The 23,253-nt window shown below is 48.9% G+C and overlaps 1 protein-coding gene across 2 annotated transcripts in view; it reads right to left on the bottom strand.

Annotated features, from left to right (window-relative positions):
* The window catches only part of SLC11A1 (solute carrier family 11 member 1), a 206,210-nt gene that overhangs the window by 70,699 nt on the left and 112,258 nt on the right, over positions 1 to 23,253 (bottom strand). For both annotated transcript variants that reach the window (XM_085650027.1, XM_085650028.1), the window contains exons 6-8: positions 16,342 to 16,412; positions 14,421 to 14,488; positions 10,952 to 11,107 (exon numbers count right to left, since the gene is read on the bottom strand). In XM_085650027.1, the coding sequence (XP_085506153.1) occupies positions 10,952 to 11,107; positions 14,421 to 14,488; positions 16,342 to 16,412 (295 nt within the window). The remainder of the gene's footprint in view (positions 1 to 10,951; positions 11,108 to 14,420; positions 14,489 to 16,341; positions 16,413 to 23,253) is intronic.

Raw genomic sequence — 23,253 nt, 5'->3', positions numbered from 1 at the left:
CCGCGTTGTTGCTGGGCTGAGTTAACGCCAGTTACAGACACTTCTACGGTGAGTCCCGATCTATGAAGTTTGACTTAGGGCACTCGGCAAAAAATAGATAGGAACCCGTGCCAGCTTAATTTGAGCGGGAAGCTAGGTTTCAATGCTAATTGGGTATGTACGAACTCGATAAAAGGTATGCCATTGTAAGGGGACAGAGCTTACCTAACCTGATGCAGAGCACGAGGAAGATTTAAGGAAGTACACAATTGAAGGGTAGACACCCAATAGGACTGAGACACATGAGTAATAATTATCGATGATACAACCAGGGGCAGGTATCTGATACTGGCAGTCTCACGACTCTTATTGTGTATTACAGACTCACGACAGGAGTTGAATAGCTGAGCCTTGAATGCGTATACACAGCCACAAGGACTCGAGGGTAAAGGTATGCCCATGGTGGGCAATATCCCGGTAAATATGGTGTGATTCGGAATGCAACACATAGGGTATTAGTCCCTTTGTAAACCGGTTGCCAACCAAGTTTGTCCTGTGTTGTTTTGTCTATTCTTTGTCTCCAACAGAATTGTTTTTAATTGACAAAACAGTGGTGCAGGGTGGAATGAAAATACCCCACGCCCTGAAGAAGTTGCCGTGAGTTTACCCAAAAGGCAATGAAACATGTTGGCATTTTAAATATGAGCAATCGCATAGAATAAAAAACGCAAGCCAGTGTGATTTAGCTCAAATCTGTATATCATTGTGGGGCTTAACGTGGTGCACATATCACTGCACAGTTCTTTCCTCTTTTACCACACACCCTAGCACTTGCTTTGGTTTGGGTCAACAGTTATTCATTTCTTCCTACACATATTCCCTGTTTTTGGAGTGTTGGTAGCTGATGATGAGATCTTGAGGTAGCAGGCGAGTACCATCCTGCTTAATCCTCCCTGGTGTTGCTACCGTGAGGCACCAACACTCCCTCTCACACTTTTTTCACCACGTTTGGGTGTTGGAGACATAAGTTTTTAGGCATATAGATAGTTTTCTTGTCTTACCTCGTATGAAAAATACTTGTCTTTTCTTTTCTTAGTGAGCCACACCAATAAGTAGCATAGATGATACAATCACTTGCTTTAAAGATTGTCTAAAATGTATGACAACCGTTATGGATATATGAACTATTTGCTCACATTGTGAACAGGTCCTTTTTGTACACAGTTCATTGAGTGGGGGATGACCTGTTCTCTGCCCCTTCAGCTCCTTATTGTAGATTGGCATATCAGCAACACCCGGCTCAGCGCTCTTAGCGTGAGGATAATTATCGCCGGCTAGCGTGGATTTTTATCGCTGAGATAGCGTGCTATTAGCAATACTCATCTCCTCAGCGATAAAAATCCTCACGCTAACTGCCTAACGTGAGATTATCGCTGGAAACCTAGCAATAATCTCACGTTAGCTTGCTGATAGGGACTCACAAACTTAGCCATGATATCCACCTTCCATAGGATATCATGGCTAAGTCAGTCCTGAAGCAGGCGTAAGGAAAGTAGCGATAACAGGGGTTATTGCTACTTTTCCTGACGCTATGCTTCATAGCGTGGGGCTTGTTGATAGGAGAAATGTCGCTTAGCGACATTTCCCCTGTCATGTTAGGTCGGGAACGCCCACTTTGCATCTCATTAGAAATGCAAAGCTGGGCGTTAGGAATCCTGACGCTAAAGCAAGGTTTCACGCGTTAGCGTGGCCTGGCTAATTAGGCGATAAAATTATGGCCACGTTGTAAATATGCCCCTTGGTCTGGCTTTCTCCTGTAGTAGAAGCTCCCAATAACCAAGGTCTGGATACCCCGACCCGCTGAGAGGGTTTGTCTTCATGGGAATCCATACTAACCTCAGGAGAGACCAGGGTTGGCATATGGTGGCCCCTCCCTTGCACTCTAGAAATGCACAAAGCCAACACAATAAAAGGCAGAGGGTTCTCACGGCGCTCTGAACCCAGCTGCGAGTGCTGTCATCGGTGGCGGGGTCGATCATTTAGAGGAAAAATCTCAGAGGTTTCCTCATCAGACAAGTGCTGATGAGCTGGTAGAAGCCGCACCCAGGCCTCAAGGCACCAGACGAGCAGGCTCCATGGAGTTGCCACAACAGCCAAAGTGCCCTCAAACTTCACCACCTTATTCCTCGGATGAGTCTCCTTCCTGGCCTTCCATGGCCAGATAAGTTCTAGAAAGTCAAAGACATGGACCCAGCCCAGCCTGGCAGAGATGTTAGAAAAGGCGCCAGTTACATAACACATCAGCAGTCACTTCGGGCCTCATCTTCAAGGAAACGATGCAGTGCGGCGCTGTAAGGTAGCTGTGCCGTGCTGCGTCATTTTCAAAGTCAACAATACGACGCATTCCTGTGCATTCCCCTGCGCTGCCACACAATTGGCAGCCATGCGCCGGCGCAGGCACCCTTGCGTCATTTTGCAGGGGTGCTTGCAGTGTGTGGATGATTGTTTTTTTAAACAATCATTAAAGGTGATTTGCTCCTTCGATGTGTGCTGCATTCTGCAGCACACAAAGAAAGAGGAAAAAACAAGGAGAAATAAATGTATTTTTCCTCGTTGCGCCATTCCTTTGCCTCCTCTGGGGAAGCGTAGGATTCTGACGCGTTCCAAGTTTTACAAAATGTTGTAAACCTGGGAATGCGTCAAGTTCCATGGATGTTGCGTGGGAACACCCACAGCAACACCGATGGAACGCCCTTTTCACGCAGAGTAATGCGTGAAAGGGGGCCATATTTACAAGGCCATGAAAAGTCCCGCAGGGTGACTCTACGTGGCCTTGTAAATATGAGCAAGCCCATTGCGCTGCCAGTGCATTAAAAAAAAAGTGACGCATTGCGGGCGCAATGGGCTTGTAAATTAGCCCCTTTATTTCTAACCATCACAAATGTTGACCAAGCAAGTTAGAGTGCAACCAGGAGTCAGTCTATAGAAAATGTCTAGGGGATACTTTCTGAGCTCCTGGGCACTTTGGTATTACAGAAGGGGCTGTCAGGGTGCACACTGACCTTGAGCCACGTAAAGATGGCACACAGCCTTGGCATCATCCCATGGTGCTCCTTACGAAACAAGTACAGGTTCGCACCTGCACTGGCAACAGCATATGTGCTGTACTAAGATGCACTGTCCCAGTTTGCACCAGTCTGACAGAAATAAAGTGTGCGCTGAGCGCAGAGTGGGACAATACGTCCTATCCATAATATGGCCCCGGGGATTTCAAGTCACTGTGACTGAGGGCCTGTGCCTTCACTGCCAGCTGGAGAGTTCCAACTGCTCAGTCTATGGATAAAGAGGTTTCTGCTAGTGCATGCAGATGACCCCCCACACTTTCAGACTATAGATCTTAAGGGTGCAGACAGAGCACCTGCTGCTGCAGCCAGTCTGGGAACCACTCCTACCGTATTGGCCAAAGCAAGCCACCGTACCAACCAGCTCAGAAAGGTGGGCCAATGCTTTCCATGGCTTTTGTGTGTTTTCGAGGTCAGCGGCTTCCGCGTGCATTAGAGGTCAACGGCTTCCACGCACATTAGAGGCCAATGGCTTCCACGCGCATTAGAGGTCTGCGGCTTCCGCGTGCATTAGAGGTCAATGGCTTACGTGCATTAGAGGTCAATGGAATCTGTGGCCCTTAGAGGTCATCGGCTTCTGCGGCCCTTAGAGGTCAACGGCTTCCGAGTCCCTTAGAGGTCTGCGGCTTCTGCGTGCATTAGAGGTCAATGGCTTCCGCGCATTAGAGGTCAACGGCTTCAACACGCATTAGAGGTCAGTGGCTTCCACGCGCATTAGAGGTCAGCGGCTTCAACACGCATTAGAGGTCAACGGCTTCAACACGCATTAGAGGTCAACGGCTTCAACACGCATTAGAGGTCTGCGGCTTCAACGCACATTAGAGGTCAACGACTTCCGCGCGCATTAGAGGTCAACAGCTTCCGCGCGCATTAGAGGTACACGGCTTTCGCGGCCCTTAGAGGTCTGCATATAATGATGACCTATCGCTCCTGGTGATGTCCTCTTGATCAGTGGGCGCTTCTAGTCTAGCATGGAAAATCCAGCCTCTGGTCTGCAGATGGTGGGTGGCCCTTTTACCAGCAGCTAGCCAGATGCTTCTTGCCAGGCAGTGGGATACCTGCTATGACTCTGCCCCATAACAGGTGAGCCCATAGAGAACCAGTGCTGACTAGGTGATACAAGACTAGTTAAGATCCGCAGAGTAGGGGTGTTTCCTTGAAGTCTGACTCTCTTCAGTAGGGCAAGGTGCCAATAAGGAGTTGATGGGAAACCACAGCCCTCTTCTCCCCTTGTTGGTGTTACATGGTGGTAACTAGATTTAATGTCAGGGATCATTTCTAAACGTTGGTAGCAGGGCGTGCAGCCCATACCAAGGCCAGACAGGAGAAGCTGATAAAGTTTCAATAAATCCAGGAATTAGAGATCATGTTTTGTCTTTTATGGAGTATTGGGTGAACCCATTCAGGGGAAGAACACAGGACCAGTCTATGCGGCAGCGCATCTGCCTTGGCCGCACATTTCCTATCTAGGTAATGGAGGCTAAATATATCTGTGTAACAGCTGTGTTCCAAGGCCTGGTTGGTCCCGGGGCTGGCAGGGGTGATGATAAATTTTGCATTGAGGAAATGTTTATTGATATGAGTTCACGTGATATAAAACCACCACCTCAGGTCTGGAATCGACCACTGGCGCTGGCAATAAACGGGCTTTTGTGCTGAACTGAACACAGGAGGCTGTAAGAATACAGGGTCCAATTCACAAAGAGCCTCCGCATTCGTGGCGAAGGCCTCACAGTCGTAGCAGGGAGCCCACACTCACAGCAGAGGTCCTGCAGTCTTAGTGGGGAGGCCCTCACTTGTGGCAGTGGGCTCACACTTGTAGCAGAGGCCCCGCTGTCGTAGCAAAGAGCCACACTCACAGCAAAGGCTCTGCGGTCATAGCGGGGGGCCCGCACTCATGGCGGAGGCCCCGCACTCATTGCTGGGAGCCCGCACTTACAGCAGAGGCCCTGTGGTCATAGCAGGGGGCCCTCACTTGTGGCAGTGGGCTCACACTCGTAGTGGAGCCCGCTGGAGGGAGGTCCCGCTGTCGTAGCGGGGACCCGCGCTTGTGGCTGGAGGCCCGCACTCGTGGTGAGGGGCGTGCACTCATGGCGGGACATCCTCAATGAGTAACTGCAGTGCGGAGATTCTGCCACAGTGTGGGGCCCCCGCCATGTGTGCGCCGCACCCCCACGAGGGCAGGGCCTCCATGTAAATCAGCCCTAAAGTGTCATGGGTTTGTACAGCGCCCCGGTGCAAAAAATGTCTGCACCCATTGTCAGTGCTGCGTCACCTCTAAATAAGGGACAGAGTGTTTCAATGTCCACAACTGAAGCTCAACATTCAACTATATGGAATATATAGAGAAAATGTATCTTCAAAGCATTACCACAAGAGTACGGCGACATACGTTGATACCTTTCAGCTTTTGGAAATGCTCAGCTGCAGATGTGGCTCTTTATGCAAAAATCAAACATCTAGCAAGTGTGAGATGAAAGATCTCAAAAGGGGAAGTAATAAGAACAAACCATAACTGCTGGTTCAAAACATGTGAATCATTCAGCAGAAACAGAAAACCTGCTGAGAGATCTAGAAAGAAGGGATCCCCAGACAGTGTCTAAAAAAAGCCAGGAAACATGAATTTAGCTGCTCTTACTCTAAAAACCAAAAGTAGATTAAGGCAACCAATGACTTTTAAAAGCATATATGGGAAAGATAAAAAAAAGGGCATAGAAATTAGGTTGCCACTGAAGATACTTATGGCTATGCAATATTGTAGCAGAAGTGACAAATCCTCATCCTGAAATCATATGTAGTAGGTCAATAAATCTAAATTACCTATTAAGTCGCCCACGCTCCACTGCCTCCTGCCTCCCGACCTGCTTCCCGGATTGCGCATGATTGCCGCTGCCCCTCGAGGGCGACCCAGCCTTCGCTGAGCCACCCACCTCCTCTTTTCCCGCCGATTCCTGCTGCCGGATTTTCCTTTTCCCGCTGCTGCCTCCCTGCGGCCCGCCCCCCTCCTGCCCATTCGCCGCCCCGCTCCCGCCACCCAGCTGACCCTCCCTCCCGGCTCCTTACTTATGACGCCCCCTAAGCGACCGCGCAGCGGACGCACAAAGCGGGAGCACCGAATGTGCGCCGAAGGTGCGCCAAAGGTAAGCCCGTCTGCGCCCGTCCGCGCCTGGACCACGCCCAGCGCCAGACCCCCTGGTCCTCGTTGCCGCCAGCGCACCCGACTCACCTACGACGCTACAACCCTCCTCGCACTCAACGCAGGACAAAACAACGCCTGCCACCACGCCACCCCGAGACGCACCCACGGACCCTTCTCCTGCCATGCCTGCCGTTTCTCCTGCCTCCGACCCCGCACCGCGCCAGCCAAACCGAGCCCCAGCAACAACCATCTGAAGTGCATCCTGCTCAACACCCGCTCCATCCACCGTCACGCCGTCGAACTCTGGAACCTCCTCGACTCAACATCACCAGACATCGGCCTTCCTGACGGAAACCTGGACGAACGCCTCCTCAGCGCCCGACATTGCCATAGCCATCCCGGACGGCTACAAGATCACCAGGAGGGACCGCGTCAACCAGACAGGAGGTGGCATCGCCATCGCCCACAAGAACACCATCCGCATCACGACCAACTCGGATGACACCCTCACCTCCGCCGAACACCTCCACTTCCAGATACACACCGACCCCAAGACCACGCTCAGGGGAACCCTCGTCTACAGACCACCGGGACCACGCACACAATTCAGCGAAGTCATCACAGATTTCCTCAGCCCACACGCCATCAACTCCACCGACTACATCCTCCTAGGGGATCTCAACTTCCACCTGGAGAACAACAAGGACCGCAACACCGTCGCCCTGCTGGACAACCTTGCCAACCTCGGACTCAAGCAACTGGTAACCACCCCCACCCACTATGCCGGCCACACGCTTGACCCAGTCTTCTCATCCAGCAAGCACGTCGCCTTCAGCCACTCCACCAAACTCCAGTGGACCGACCACAGCTGCGTCCACTTCAACTTCAGAAAAACGACGACCCACCACCACCCGCAACAAGCCCCTCGAAGGAACTGGAACAAGATCACTAACGACCAGCTCACCACCTTCCTCAGCCAGAACCCCCCCACCAGCTCACTGGACCCCAACGAAGCCGCCAACAACTTCACGCAGTGGATCACCAACTGCGCAGACGCCCTTGCACCACTGAAGAACCCCCCCAGCAGACACGGCAGCAAGAAAACCTCCTGGTTCACCGACGAACTCATCACCTCCAAGAAGAACTGCCGCTCCCTGGAGAATACCTGGTGCACCAACCAGACCACAGACAACATGACGGCCCTCAAACACGCCACCCGCAAACACCACCAACTGATCTGCGCCACGAAGAAGACAGCCTTCAAGGAACGAGTGGACAACAACACCCGCAACAGCAAAGAACTCTTCACCATCGTCAAAGAGCTCTCCAACCCCGACGCCGGAAACAACGACATCACTCCCTCGCAGGACCTCTGCGACTCTCTCGCCACCTTCTTCCACGACAAAATCGCCGACATACACAACAGCTTCGGCCCTCCAACCACGAACCCACCACCGAACCGATGCCCCCCACCCCCCACCCTCTGCACCTGGACCCCGGTCAGCACCGAAGACACAACACGCACGATGAACACCATCCACTCCGGTTCCCCCACGGACCCCTGTCCACACCACATCTTCAACTCGGCCGACGACATCATCGCACCCCAACTCCGCGACATCATCAACGCCTCCTTCAAAACCGCCACCTTCCCGGATTGCTGGAAACACGCCAAGATCAGCGCCCTGCTGAAGAAACCTCCAGCAGACCCCACCGACCTCAAGAACTTCCGCCCCATCTCGCTCCTCCCGTTTCCCGCCAAAGTCATCGAGAAGACCGTCAACAGACAGCTAGCCGCCTTCCTTGAGACCAACGGCTCCCTCGAACACTCGCAGTCCGGTTTCCGAGCCAACCACAGCACGGAGACCACCCTCATCGCAGCCGCAGACGACATCAGATCCCTACTGGACAACGGGGAAACAGCGGCCCTCATCCTCCTGGACCTCTCCGCAGCATTCGACATTGTCTGCCACCGCACCCTGGTACAACGCCTGAACAACACCGGAATCCAGGAGAAGGCCCTAGAGTGGATCACCTCATTCCTCGCCGGAAGAAGCCAGAGAGTCCGCCTCCCCCCGTTCCGGTCCGCGGCCACTGAAGTCATCTCCCTCACCAACGACCCGGACACCGCCAGAGCCAGCCTACATGAAGGGATGAAAGACGTCGCCGAATGGATGAAGAACAGCCGCCTGAAAATGAACTCAGACAAGACGGAGTTTCTTATCCTGGGGTCATCACCCTCCGCCTGGGACGACTCCTGGGCGCCACCCCCAAGCCAACGGACACTGCACGCAACCTGGGCTTCATCCTGGACTCCTCCCTCTCAATGTCCAGACAAGTCAACGCCGTCTCGTCCTCGTGCTTCAACACCCTGAGCATGCTGCGAAAGATCTTCCGTTGGATCCCCACTGAGACTAGGAAGACGGTCACCCAGGCCCTCGTCACCAGCCGGCTGGACTACGGGAACGCCCTCTACGCCGGCACAACCACCAAACTCCAGAAGAAACTCCAACGGATCCAGAACGCCTCAGCTCGACTCATCCTGGACATCCCCCGGCACAGTCACATCTCCAGACATCTGAGAGACCTTCACTGGCTCCCTGTCAGCAAAAGGATCACGTTCAGACTCCTCACCCACGCAAAAAAGGCCCTCCACGACCTGGGCCCCAAGCTCCTCAACAACCGCCTGACCTTCCACCAGCCCACCCGCCAGCTCCGCTCCGCCAGCCTCGCTCTTGCCGCCGTCCCACGCATCCACAGAGCCACCGCCGGAGGAAGATCCTTCTCCTACCTAGCGGCCAAGACATGGAACTCCCTCCCTATCCACCTCCGGACAACCCAGGACCATCTCGCCTTCAGGAAGCAACTCAAGACCTGGCTGTTCGAGCAGTAACGTTCATCTCCCAGCGCCTTGAGACCCTCCGGGTGAGTAGTGCGCTATACAAATGCCGCTGATTGATTAAGTAACAGCTATCCGGATAATAAGAAGAGATGAGCAAAGGATCGGCTTCCACACAAACCAACTGGAACTTCATGAGCAACAAAGGCAGCAGATGCTTCTATTACAATAGATAGGATCAATGCACGTGGGTGAAAGGATGCAAATACATGACATCTCCTACTAATTCAATCATCATTGTAGCATCCTGCAATGCGTTAGTGTGGTATGAAGAACTGAGCACTGAAGCACACAGAGGCAGCAGAGTAATAATGGTGGTACAACATGTGTCTGTGGTTCTTAGTTAATAGTATCCTGTTGAGGATATGTTCAACACCCTATCGTACCAGCATCACACCAGCATCACACCAGTACACACCATGATTCACCCCACATAGTGGTTGAGGGTAACCTGGGTCACACTTTCACATCCTGGTGAGCAAGCTTGGCTGTCAATCTTTCAAAGTTCATAAAGTGAGTAGCGTGTGTTGGGTAATACTAGTAACTTTTATTTACAGAGCCACAGTATAAAGTCTTTGACAGAAAGTGACTATTTGTCATATACTAGAATCCTTGTAGCTTCAGATTTACAATTTCATAGTAAGGCAAGTTTAAGGAAGCATTTAATTGTTCTGTTATTTTACAAAATGTATAGCATATCTGTTACGTAAGAGTAGACCATGTGACTTTTAATAAAATACCTTCATTTTCTTTAATAGTCAAAAACATAACACATGATCCTGGGATGTGATATGTACCTCTTTAGGACATTAGAACTAGGCGAAGTAGACGTTAACTTGGTCTAACTGTATTGATCATAGTTGTACATCATACAACCAGGAGTGTTGAATCCATGGCAGAATTTCTCTGATTGTTGCTGAATTTAAAAATATATATATTTCTACATAAATTAGCCTATGTTGACAGCCTGAAAAGCAGGCATGGGTCAGCCTCCTGCTCCATCATTAGATACCATTGGTTTAGACAATCTTACTAAGTTCTTCATACAGCCAGTTATTCCCGAGGCGGTGAGATTCGCAGGGGACACTGGCCACATCGCCACACTTTGCAGGTGGATCCTATCATTACCCCACTGTAATCACTTGAACATATTTTTCCCCATAGGCCAAAAAGAGTCCTGAATTCTCAAATTTCTTAAAAGTTGAAGACATGGCATTTTAACACAATGCACCTCTTTATATTCTGCCTCTTCTCAAGACATGCAAAGCTTCTCCACCCTTTCTATATTCAAGAATCATTATGAGATCCATGGACATTGAAACCCCCCCCCCCTCATTTGTAGTAAGTAGTAATCTCACTTGTTATACAACCGGGGGGTGGGGGGGGGTGAAGAGAGAGGACTTCCCATTTTTGCTGGTGTCTGGTGAAATTACCCTAGGTAGTAATCCTTCCCTGGAACTCTGGTGATGCCAATACTGTCCTCCTCCCAAAAAAAGCTTACAAATTTCACTTGAATGTCTTCTGTGCTGGGCAACATATGTCCCACCATAAATATTCGATGGAGTCTTGGTGAATGTGGTTGCTTCCCATCTACAGTGCCGATCTGAGTCTGTCTCTTGGCGCTAGTGACTAGGATCCACTGTGTTGCGATCACACAACAAATGCTGAGATGCAAAGTTCTGAGGGTTTGTTGTCATGCAGACAGGCATTGGATATCCCAGTCTCAGTACTATGTGAAACTGATCTTTGACCTTGTGCCCTTCCTATCAAACAATGTTGTATGATTGAATTGATAACCATAGTCCCACTTACCTTCACCAGAGAGGAGTGGAGGTATATATTGTGTGGCATGATGATGGCTCCAATGATGCCCACAGCTTGCAGCAGCTCTGCAGATCCACAGCCGGGGCAGTATGGGATGAACATACCCTTCAGAACCTCAACCTGGTCTGGCTTTACCACTACATACTGGCAAAAAAAAACAGAGACGCAAACAGATACAAAACGCATGTCGTCAGTCCTCATCTATTTTTTTCACTAGGGCAGGACTTTCTAATGTGAAGGTATCTAGGTTCTCAGGCATAACTTCATAATATATTGACACTCCCAAATTACATTTCTTTACACTTGAGTTAATCCATAATTATATAGAAACAGGACAGTCCCACGAATCACTTATATTATTTACATCGGTGAATTTGTTTTACCATATAACACCACCATTTCTAAAATGTATCACCTGTATCTTGCACAAATACACAACAATATATACATCACACATCTAAAACATTAATTCATTAATAGAAACTAAAACCAATTATACTAAGACATTCAATCAAATTCACACCTATTCCTTTCTTTCTCTGATTAAGAGAGAGGTTTAGGAAATGAAGCGCAATGAGACTTCTATTTTCAAGATTCGTTACGCTCAGATTTTTAAACCCATGACCTCCTCTTCTTGTAAGCCACTTGTTGTCTCCCCTAGTATCTACGCCACTTGTTGCCCCCCCCTAGAATCTAAGCCACTTGTTGTCCCCCCCTAGAATCTAAGCCACTTGTTGTCCCCCCTATAATCTAAGCCACTTGTTGACCCCCCCATAATCTAAGCCACTTGTTGTCCCTCCCTATAATTTAAGCCACTTGCTGTCCCCCTTATAATCTACGCCACTTGTTTCCCCCCCCTAGAATCTAAGCCACTTGTTGTCCCCCCTATAATCTAAGCCACTTGTTGTCCCCCCCTATAATCTAAGCCACTTGTTGTCCCCCCTATCATCTACGCAGGGTGTCCAAAAAGGATCCTACTGAGGACTGTACTCCTGACTTTGCACAAGTTCAAGCTCATGGCCCAGACACCCGCACTATATCACAGGCAAAATACCAACCTAATGAAATAATGCACCCTCTGCATCACCTACTATTGCATTATCAATGTCATTCGAGGTCAGTGCCTGTGGAGGTAAGGATAGTACATATATACTTATCATGTTGTCATAGTAGGAGACAATATAGTGGATACAAAACGTTTGAAGGTGATATTTTGACTGTGATATAACGACGTACAACCTCATGTCCCACATTACTCTTGAAGAGTCTCTTCTCATTGTCCAATGTCCAAGGAGGACTTTATCTCTGACTCCCTGGCTCTCTCCTAACAAGCCATATATCCTACCCGATTACTGCATCATCATACTTTCATTTGAGAGGAATTCTTATTCCTAAACCCTTTTGAAGGTCAACTCTCATGCCTTCTACTTATCAGTGTTGCGCCTTCTTCATACGGTTGTGAACATTCATCTTTGCCTTCCTTCTTCATAGATCCTCATCTATTGCACACTTCCTGAAAATCAGCATCTCTAGTCTATAGTTTGGAGGTTTCTCATTGACTCTATTCATCCTCTTGGTGCTTTTCAAACTTCTAGGAGATTTCTACCCCATATATTTATATTGTACCGTTCATGGTGGGATCTCATCTGTTGTCTTTCGGTGAAAGGGATGATGTTCGTATCCCCAGCATTCCCTTTGAAGTTTTCTCATCTCATACGTCTTGGGTGATTCTTATCTCGTGCATCTTTCCCGCTTGATGTATCCAATTGTTCTATATCTCCTTTGGAGAGGTCCCTCCTCCTTTACTACTTTTATCGTCTGAATGTCTCTATGAGGGAATTTCTAATCTCTTACATCCTTATTGAATCATACTATTTTTCTGTAGCCTTTTCAAAAAGCTCCCATATTCCATATCCCTCTCCAAGTGATCTGATTGTCTTCATCTCCCCCGAAAGGATCTCATTTTGTCTTTCTCTCTGAGAGTTATCTTGCCTTGTCTCCCTTTTGGAGGGTTCTCATTGCTTGTATTTTGCATAGAGAATTTCCATCCCATGTACCACTCTTCCAAGGTTCTCGTTCCGTGGCTCCTGCCTGGACGACTCTTATCTCCTGTAGCCCTCTTGGAAGGATGTTATCTCCTCTAACCCTATTGTTGGATTCTCGTTTCCGGTACCTGTTTTGGAAGATTCCTATTACCTGTATCTCTGTTGGAGGATTTATCCCCTGTAACTCTTTGTCATGGTTTTATCTCTTGTATCACTCTTGAAAGTGTCTCATCCCTCTAGGAAGGATGTCATGGCCTGTAGTCTTCTTGGAAGGCTCATATTTCTGGTCTCTAAGTTGGAGGATTCTCATCTCTTTTATCTTTGTTAGAGGCTTCTTAGCTCCAGTAACTCTCCAAAATGTTCTCACATCTCATTTTGTAGGATTCTCTTATTTATCTCTCAAAAAGGCTCTCATGACCTTGCTTAATGGATGATTCTCATGTTTTTTGTTTCTGTTGGAGGGTACTCATCTCCTTATGAAGGAGAATATTCTATCACCACGGTGAAAGCTCCACATTCGCAAGCCGGAGTTTTTAATTCTCCTGTGTTCATCTTCCCCATTTCTTACATCTGATTATCTCTTGCACCCATCTTGAAGGGCTCTAATTTCCCCCTTACTCTTGGTGGTTCTTCCTTCTTTTCTCCATCCCCCCGTATTTTGTGTTGGAGATTGCTCACTTTCTTTATTTCTGTGTGTTTGGGTAAGTGTCCCTTCACTGTATCTCTCATTGAGTATTCTATTCTCCTGCCCCTCTTAAAAGGTTCTATATATTGCTTTCCTCTTGAACAGCTCTCTTCCTCTTTATCTTTCAAGGAGAAACTGCTTCTTAGGTATTTATCTTCTTTTGTATCTTTCTTGGATTGCTCTTGTCGCTTTTCTTTTTTTGGGGATGGGGGATTCTTACACTGTATCCCTTGAAAAGGAATTCATCTCTATTCTTGTCTTGGAAGTTTTTGTTCTCCTATATCCTTTTTGGAATGTTGTCATCCTATTTTTTTTTTAGGGAAGCGGTGGGCAGTTTTATGCAGTATCTCTCTATGAAGGATCTCATCTCTTTTCTCCTCTTGGAGTCTTCTCTTCTCTTGAATCTGTGATGAAGTGTTCACATCTCCTGTCTGTCTCTCACTGTGTTTACTCTCTTGTCATACACATTATCTGTCCTACTATTTCCCAGTTTTCATTCGGCATCACTCTTGGAGGTTCCTAGCAACTTTCCCAGCACATTCACAGGTGCTCTGATTTTACATCTGTATTTTGGGATCATCTTCTTCATTCTTTTGTGGCTACAGATTCCAGCCTCCCTCACGAGGGTACCTTTTTTATCCTCTACCATTTGAGATGATGTCTTCTCTGTCCTCCTGTTTTAGCTAATCCCCCAAACAACGACAAGGGAGGCAGTTGCCTTGTTTACCTCATAGCCAAATGTCAAAGCCATGATGGTTATCAGGAACGCAAAGAAGGCTTCCAGCTTTCTTAGGCCTGAAAGGGAAGAGACAGAAGATGTGAGAGGTGAGATACAACTGGTACAACAAAGAACGTATTTTCAGTCAATTGTACATTCTATTAAGGTAACTAACCTTTCCATTGACTCATTAGCAGACACCAAGGAGAGAGCCAGTAAGGTGTTTCTGTCCTCCAGAGCAGTAGATAAGTTATAGAAGTACCTAACTCAAGACGCAGATGAGTTTATTTAATTACTACATTATTTATTTGCAGAAATTGTTTAGCACCCTTGGCACTGTCTCTTCTTCCTGTCTTTTAGTTAGGTAATTATTTCAGGTCTGGTTAGTTTAGGATTTTCATCTTGTCTGAGTTGTGTTACATTATGCGTTTTCAGTTTGTTTCACAGTAGCATTTTGATCAGAGTGGGGACTTCATTAAGGTTATATTTCAAGTCCTATTTTTATTTTTTTAACTTTGTGGCTTCTGCTTCCTTTGATGCTGCCTGATGACACATGTTCTCCTGGACCCTCCCGAAGACCTCATGTTAAAATAGAGGATGAAAGTATATCCATGTAGTGAACATATGCAGCAGGTATGCAGGGCGTGTGTCCATGTTGGTCCCAAGGCATTGCTGACTGCATACCCCATGAGCAAAGAACAAGCCAGACCACAGCGTAGGGACCCAGGGGAAGTACGGCGATAGCCAGTCTCCTCCATGTGTAAGTACGGGAAAGTGGCACAGGTCCCAAGACAGGGAGTAGGGCAGGAGCGGCCAGTGCAGGTAAAAGCGGTGGGCAGTGAGGTCCCTCGTGGTCATCTGTCGAAATCCCCCCACCCGTCTCCACTGCCCCACCGCTCTTACCTGCACGGGCCGCTCCTGGAGTAGGGATAGGCTGATGCAGGGGTGGGGTCATGGACTGAATGGCAAATAAAGGCATGAATTCAGGAGGTCATGCACAGCGGGGATCCATCACCGCTGACAGGCACTTGGGCTGCTAGCTGGGGTGTGAATGAGGGAGATTGGGGAATGCAAGGAAAAGGATGTGAATGGAGGAAGAAAGGAAAGAGGTGTTGACGAGTACTGGGGCTACTCGATGCAATGTTCACAAGTTGGGAGTTTATAGGAGGAAGGAATGACAAAACTTAAATGCATTAGTGAGGTTCCGTTTTATAATATATTCTATAATGTGATGAAGAGATTCTACAAACCTATATTTATACAGTGGCCTTTTCTGAAAATAAAGCGAGTGGTAAGTAGTGTCATTGCACAATTAATTATTTTTAACTTAGTGCCAGGGATTTTTCTCTCCAATTTGCCAGATTTGCCATTTCAGAGAGGGCATTACATATCCTTGGAGGAGCCCCTGGTAGCCCTGACTACAGAGAGAGGTCATTTCCCCTACTGAGAGACCTTAGTGCTGGGAGAATGGGGAATGCCCATTAACTACACAATAATGGAGGTGATGGGGTCTGCATGTGTGCAGTCAACACAAACTCCACGGCAAACAGGCCACCGCAGCCAAATAAAGAAGAGTCTTGTGTGGGTGTTTTAACGATTACACGGAGGTGGCTATCAGAAACCTATATGGGATCCAGATGCAAGCAATCCCTCCTTATGTAAAACTCTGCGATAGGTAAGAGGCGGCTTCAAGGTGGAGGGAAGGGCGGCGTTACTTTGCCATCCCTGCATAATTCTTTCAGGTTTTAACTCGTATTTGAGCCGAATACGCCATTCTTTAATGTATGGTTATGGAACACTTCACAGTCCCTGATAAATACAACATTATGTTTGAGGGCGGGCGCATCAGGGCCGCCATCTTGGAGTGTCTTCTTGCTCTCACTCTGAATCCTTGAGCTGTTGATGCTTTTCACCTTCACCCCAGACTCACCATAGTTGTCGAGGAAGAGGAAGAAGACGGTGTCGATGATGGTGATGAGCACGCCGCCCCAGAGGGGGATCCTGCAAGGGAGAAGAGGAAGGAGGTCAGCTGTGGTCAGTCCCGACACTCTCACCACACCCAATGCTCTGCTGATGGTGAATCACCTGACACTGACTCACGAGCGGCGCGTGCACAACCCCGGGAAACGCGCCGCTTTCACTTTTGCTGGTTGCTACATGTGCTGCTAGTTGCTCAGCAGGGCCTGCTGCCGTCACGCGGGAAGTGAGTCATTGCTTACACTGAGGGTCGGCAGAATGAGATCAGATGAGTGGTTTGTGAGGGTGATGTGACCCTGGACACACTGTAGGGGCAGGGTGGAGATACCCATGTCGGCATCCAGCATCCTCTCAAGTGCTAATATGCATTACAAGATTCACTTGGGGAGTGTACACCACAGGGCCTGCTTGTACAGTTTGATATTTGGCGCTCATTGTTATCCTCTCAAGCATGAAGGGTTCCTCGGACTCGAACCTGTGGCCAGCAGTTCACACACCAATGTCAGCAGTAAGTGCACCTCACTGGGACATCCTGCCAGGTATGCAACCATTAGCAGGAAAGAACTCCAGACGAACAGCCGCTGTGCAAGGGTTTTACAAGTGGGACTTTGACCCCCACACCCCTATGGTAAAGGAGTGAAAGTTCACTGGGCTCTGCTCATTTACTGCTCCCTGCCCCAGCCACTGCACATGTTTCTCCCCCAGCCACCGAGTATTTTGCACAGTAGTTTGGGCAAGGCGAAGCGCTATCTAGCGCGTGCCGCCATTATGGTGGTCGCGCCAGACCCCGGCTGTGTACCGTGCTTCCGGTTCACACGAACGCCGGGCGTGGTGGAGGGCTGGTTTAGACCAGCCTGCCTGGCGGTCTCACTGCCCCCTCTTAAAAGGGGGCGGTGGGCGCAGGAACAGTCTCTTGTTCCTCGCGCCCCCACCGGAACACACCTGGGCCATCGGCGGTCCGTAACTTGTTTTCCCCACACACCATCCCCTAGGGCAGGCAGTTTGAATGTGCATTACAGGAATAAGTGTTGTGCCTAACTTTTTGTTGCAGGTATCTGGGATATGTTTCAAAGTGAATTGTGATATGTTTGGCAATTTGGTAATAAAAGTGTGTGTTATATGATGATTTTTGTTACAGGTAACTTTAGTGGAATGCGTTTGTTAATATGTAATGTGATATCCGTTCAAGATCGTAGTAATATGTGAAGTTTATAGGTCTATGTTGCAAGTAATTTTGTCGTATCTTAGTAATGTGTCCCTGGTCAGCGGTAAGGTCATGATTGGTAAGCATAGTCTTCGGCCCTTAGAGGCCAGCACCATGTAACTCCAGGGGCAGTGACAACCGGTCAGTAGGCTGTCGGGGTGCGGGGGCCAGGGGAGTCACTCTTTCCAGTAGGCCAGTGGCCACCCTCGCATGCGCATCAGGGCGCAAGAAAGCAGAATTGCAGCCCCCGTTATGGAGTTTAAAGCTTAGGGCATAGGGGGGGCCGGGGGGAAAGTATCCGTCCGATAAGCCGTACCCCCTACGCAAGCTTACTCTGGTGGAGTAGTATTTGTAGTTTACCGGGATCTGGGGCTGCCAGTCATTGACCTTGCCGTAGGCTCTAGAAGGGACACGCAGAAAGTAAAGTATCTACATTTGTAGATTACGTTAGGAGTGGAATTTGTATTAGAGCAGGTTAAGGTTAGACAAGTGACATGTATCTATCAATGCATCTGGACTTTCTGCGTAAAGTGTACATAATTAAAAATGAATAATCAATGTTTTTTAATATGTAATAAAATCTATCTGAAACTGCACAGTTGGTGTCTGTATGCTCTTGATGGCTATGTTGCTTTGGTATCGTTTTGAAATCCTATCATACATTCACAGATAGATATGCAATTCTAAATCCTCAATTTGTCCAACGAGCGTGTTTGGCATTTACACACGGCGTTTTTTGGTATTATGCTAATGCATTTAAAAATAAAAGCCGGTCACTTCTGTTTAGTTGCTTAAGGGACCAACTTGGTTCTCGGTTCCCCTTCAAGAACGTAGTGCCACAACTTCTATTAAAGACATATTTTGCAGTTACTTTACTGCGCGAAGCAAGGAGAACAAAGCCCCTTGCCTATGCTCACGCTATTGGGGTCTCGGTGACACCTTTGTGAATAGGTTCACAGGTAGGGAAAACCGTTTCTGCTTTAGGTTTAGTGAAATTTACACCCTAAAACAATTTAATCTGTGACAGCAAGTGTTACTGCGTGGGTTTTTTACCACGTTGGTGTTACCTTGTGGGTTTTACCACGTTGGTGTTTAGTGCTTTTGAATTTTACCGCATTAGTGTGTTTTCCATGGGGGTGTTATCGCGGGGTGGGTGTTACCGCGTGACCATGACCGTGTGTTGCCACGTAGGTTTTAACAAGTGGTTGTTACCGTAGAAGGGTTGCCACTTAGGTGTTACCAAGTGGTTGTTACTGGATGAGTGTTACCGTGTGTTATCAAAGTGGCTGTTACTGCATGGAGGGACTGCAGTGATGTTACCATATGGGCGTTTTTGGGGTATTACCACGTAAGTGTTACCGCATGGGTGTTATCAAGTGTGACAGCGTGTGTGTAACCGTGGGGTGGTTACCACGTATTATCATGTCCATCTTAGCACGACTGCACAGGAGTAAGGCAGAAGTTCACTTAATCTTCCAGTGCATAACAAATATGAATGTGCCCTCGTATAATTCGAGTGGGCTGTGTTGAGTGCTCTCAACATAATGGCAATCCGTCCGATAAGCTGTACCCCCTACGCAAGCTTACCCTGGTGGAGTAGTATTTTTAGCTCTACCAGGATCTGGGGCTGCCAGTGCCCCCATTATGGAGTTAAGGCTTAGGGCGTAGGGGGGGCCCGGGGGAAAGTATCTGTCCGATAAGCTGTACCCCCTATGCAGGCTTACTCCGGTGGAGTAGTATTTGTAGTTTACCCGAATCTGGGGCTGCCAGTCATGGACCTTGCCGTAGGCTCTAGAGGGGACACACAGAAAGAAAAGTATCTACATTTGTTGATTACGTTATAAGTGGAATTTGTATTAGAGCATGTTATGGTTGGACAAGTGACATGTATCTATCAATGCATCTCGACTTTCTGCGTACAGTGTACATAATAAAAATGAAGAAACAATGTTTTTTAATATGTAATAAAAAACGCCTGGGGGGTCACTCCCCCTAATCCAAGAACAGTGTGGTTTGAAATGCTTGCCCTGGGGGGGAGGAGGTACCCATCCATCTAAGGGCGGATTCAGGGGTTTTCTTCGTTAAAAAAGGGGTCTTACGCAAGTACCAGGCCATATGGGCAAGGCGAAGCGCTATCTAGCGTGCGCCGCCATTATGGTGGTCGCGCCAGATCCCGGCGGTGAACCGGAAGCACTTTAAGTGCTTCCGGTTCACACGAACGCCGGACGTGGTGGAGGGCTGGTTTAGACCAGCCTGCCTGGTGGTCTCACTGCCCCCTTTTAAAAGGGGGCGGTGGGCGCAGGAACAGTCTCTTGTTCCTCGCGCCCCCACCGGAACACACCCAGGCCATCGGCGGCCCGTAACTTGTTTTTCCCACCCACCATCCCCTAGGGCAGGCAGTTTGAATGTGCATTACAAGAATAAGTGTTGTGCCTAACTTTTTGTTGCAGGTATCTGGGATATGTTTCAAAGTGAATTGTGATATGTTTGGCAATTTGGTAATAAAAGTGTGTGTTATATGATGATTTTTGTTACAGGTAACTTTAGTGGAATGCGTTTTTTACTATGTAATGTGATATCCGTTCAAGATCGTAGTAATATGTGAAGTTTATAGGTCTATGTTGCAAGTAATTTTGTCGTATTTTAGTAATGTGTCCCTGGTCAGTGGTAAGGTCATGATTGGTAAGCATAGTCTTCGGCCCTTAGCGGCCAGCACCATGTAACTCCAGGGGCAGTGACAGCCGGTCAGTAGGCTGTCGGAGTGCGGGGGCCAGGGGAGTCACTCTTTCCAGTAGGCCAGTGGCCACCCTCGCATGCGCATCAGGGCGCAAGTATGAGGAATTGCAGCCCCCGTTTATGGAGTTTAAAGCTTAGGGAGTAGGGGGGGCCCAGGGGAAAGTATCCGTCCGATAAGCTGTACCCCCTACGCAGGCTTACTCCGGTGGAGTAGTATTTGTAGTTTACCCGAATCTGGGGCTGCCAGTCATGGACCTTGCCGTAGGCTCTAGAGGGGACACGCAGAAAGTAAAGTATCTACATTTGTAGATTACGTTTGGAGTGGAATTTGTATTAGAGCAGATTAAGGTTAGACAAGTGACATGTATCTATCAATGCGTCTGGACTTTCTGCGTAAAGTGTACATAATAAAAATGAATAATCAATGTTCCCTGCCCCAGCCACGACACATGTTTCTCCCCCAGCCACCGAGTATTTTGCACAGTAGTTCTGCTGCATTCATTATCCGGACAGTGTTTATCCCTTCCTCACTCCCACTCACTGTCTGCACAGTGCATCTCCATACTCCAGCTCACCGTCTTCACAGCGCATCCCCCTACTCCCACTCACTGTCTGCACAGCGCGTCTCCCTACACCCACTCACTGTCTGCACAGTGCATCTCCCCACTCCCGCTCACCGTCTTCACAGCGCATCTCCCTACTCCCACTCACTGTCTGCACAGTCCATCTCCCTACTCCCACTCACTGCTTGCACAGCACATCTCCCTACTCCCACTCACTGTCTGCACAGCACATCTCCCTACTCCCACTCACTGTCTACACAGTTCATCTCCCTACTCCCACTCACTGCTTGCACAGCACATCTCCCTACTCCCACTCACTGTCTGCACAGCACATCTCCCTACTCCCACTTACTGTCTGCACAGCGCATCTCCCTACTCCCACTCACTGTCTGCACAGTGCATCTCCCTACTCCCACTCACAGTTTGCACAGCATATCTCCCTACTCCCACTCACTGTCTGCACAGCACATCTCCCTACTCCCACTCACTGTCTGCACAGCACATCTCCCTGCTCCTGCTCACTGTCTGCACAGTGCATCTCCCTTCTCCCACTCATTGCTTGCACAGCACATCTCCCTACTCCCACTCACTGTCTGCACACTGCATCTCTCTACTCCAATTCACTGCGTGCACAGTGCATCTCCCTACTTCCACTCACTGTCTGCACAGTGCCTTTCCCTACACCCGCTTACTGTCTGTACAGCGCATCTCCCTACTCCCGCTCACTGTCTGCACAGCGCATCTCCCTTCTCCCACTCGTCTGCACAGTGCATCTCCCTACTCCCACTCACTGTCTGCACAGCGCATTTTCCTACTCCCACTCATTGCTTGCACAGCACATCTCCCTACTCCCACTCACTGTCTGCATACTGCATCTCCCTACTCCAATTCACTGCATGCACAGTGCATCTCCCTACTCCCGCTCACTGTCTGCACAGTGCATCTCCCTACTCCCGCTCACTGTCTGCACAGCGCATCTCCCCACTCCCGCTCACTGTCTGCACAGCGCATTTCCCTTCTCCCACTCGTCTGCACAGTACATCTCCCTACTCCCACTCACTGTCTGCACAGCGCATCTCCCTACTCCCACTCATTGCTTGCACAGCACATCTCCCTACTCCCACTCACTGTCTGCACACTGCATCGCCCTACTCCTATTCACTGCATGCACAGTGCATCTCCCTACTCCCGCTCACTGTCTGCACAGTGCATCTCCCTACTCCCACTCACTGTCTGCACAGCGCATCTCCCCACTCCCGCTCACTGTCTGCACAGTGCATTTCCCTTCTCCCACTCGTCTGCACAGTACATCTCCCTACTCCCACTCACTGTCTGCACAGCGCTTCTCCCTACTCCCACTCATTGCTTGCACAGCACATCTCCCTACTCCCACTCACTGTCTGCACACTGCATCGCCCTACTACAATTCACTGCGTGCACAGTGCATCTCCCTACTCCCGCTCACTGTCTGCACAGTGCATCTCCCTACTCCTGCTCACTGTCTGCACAGCGCATCTCCCTACTCCCGCTCACTGTCTGCACAGCGCATCCCCCTACTCCCGCTCACTGTCTGCACAGCGCATCTCCCTACTCCCACTCATTGTGTGCACAGCGCATCTCCCTACTCTTGCTCACTGTCTGCACACTGCATCTCCCTACTCCAACTCACTGTCTGCACAGCGCAGCTCCCTACTCCCGCTCACTGTGTGCACAGCGCGTCATTGATGGTTCGAGTTTAGTTGAGGGTTGAGATAAGCTTCTAGTTGTGCCACCACAGTGTTGTATTCGTTATCACCTCCGGTGTTTGGCAAGTTCTGGAGGAGTTTGTAGATCACCAGGGCCAGACCTAAGGATGACTTAGAACCACTGCTTATCTCAGGCAACACTCTGAAGAAGTCACTGAGTCTCATGATCCAGACTGATTACGGGAGAGCTACTGAGGACTGTGTGACTAGCTCGCTGACCGGTGACCATAGGACGATGACATCAGCGAATGAAAAATATAGGCGGAGCTTCCACGGCACATCCACATCTATCCCTACTACAATATGCCAATATGCCACAGAGAGCGTGCAGCGCATGCGCTGCAATGCTAGGCTCGACCTAAAAATTGGATGAAATGCTACCAAGAGCGATTGCCATTAATTAGACTGGCAGTCATTTTTCCCATCACCTTTTGCGTGTATGAAACTCTGTGCATGAGTATGGCACTTAGACCTTTCGAGGGGGTGAAAGGAGAGCCATTTATAGTTTGCACCAGGGTATAAAACCGGAGGGTTAAACTTGCACTAGGTCACGCTGGGAGCACACTAAGGGAAAGAAATTGCCCTGGGCCTACTACAGAATAGTAAACTATTTAATG

Source organism: Triturus cristatus, chromosome 3_2 (genome assembly GCF_964204655.1).
Source record: "Triturus cristatus chromosome 3_2, aTriCri1.1, whole genome shotgun sequence".
Lineage (NCBI taxonomy): Eukaryota > Metazoa > Chordata > Amphibia > Caudata > Salamandridae > Triturus > Triturus cristatus.
Note: the sequence above shows the minus strand (reverse complement) of the source record. Positions and strands in the feature narration are given on the sequence as shown.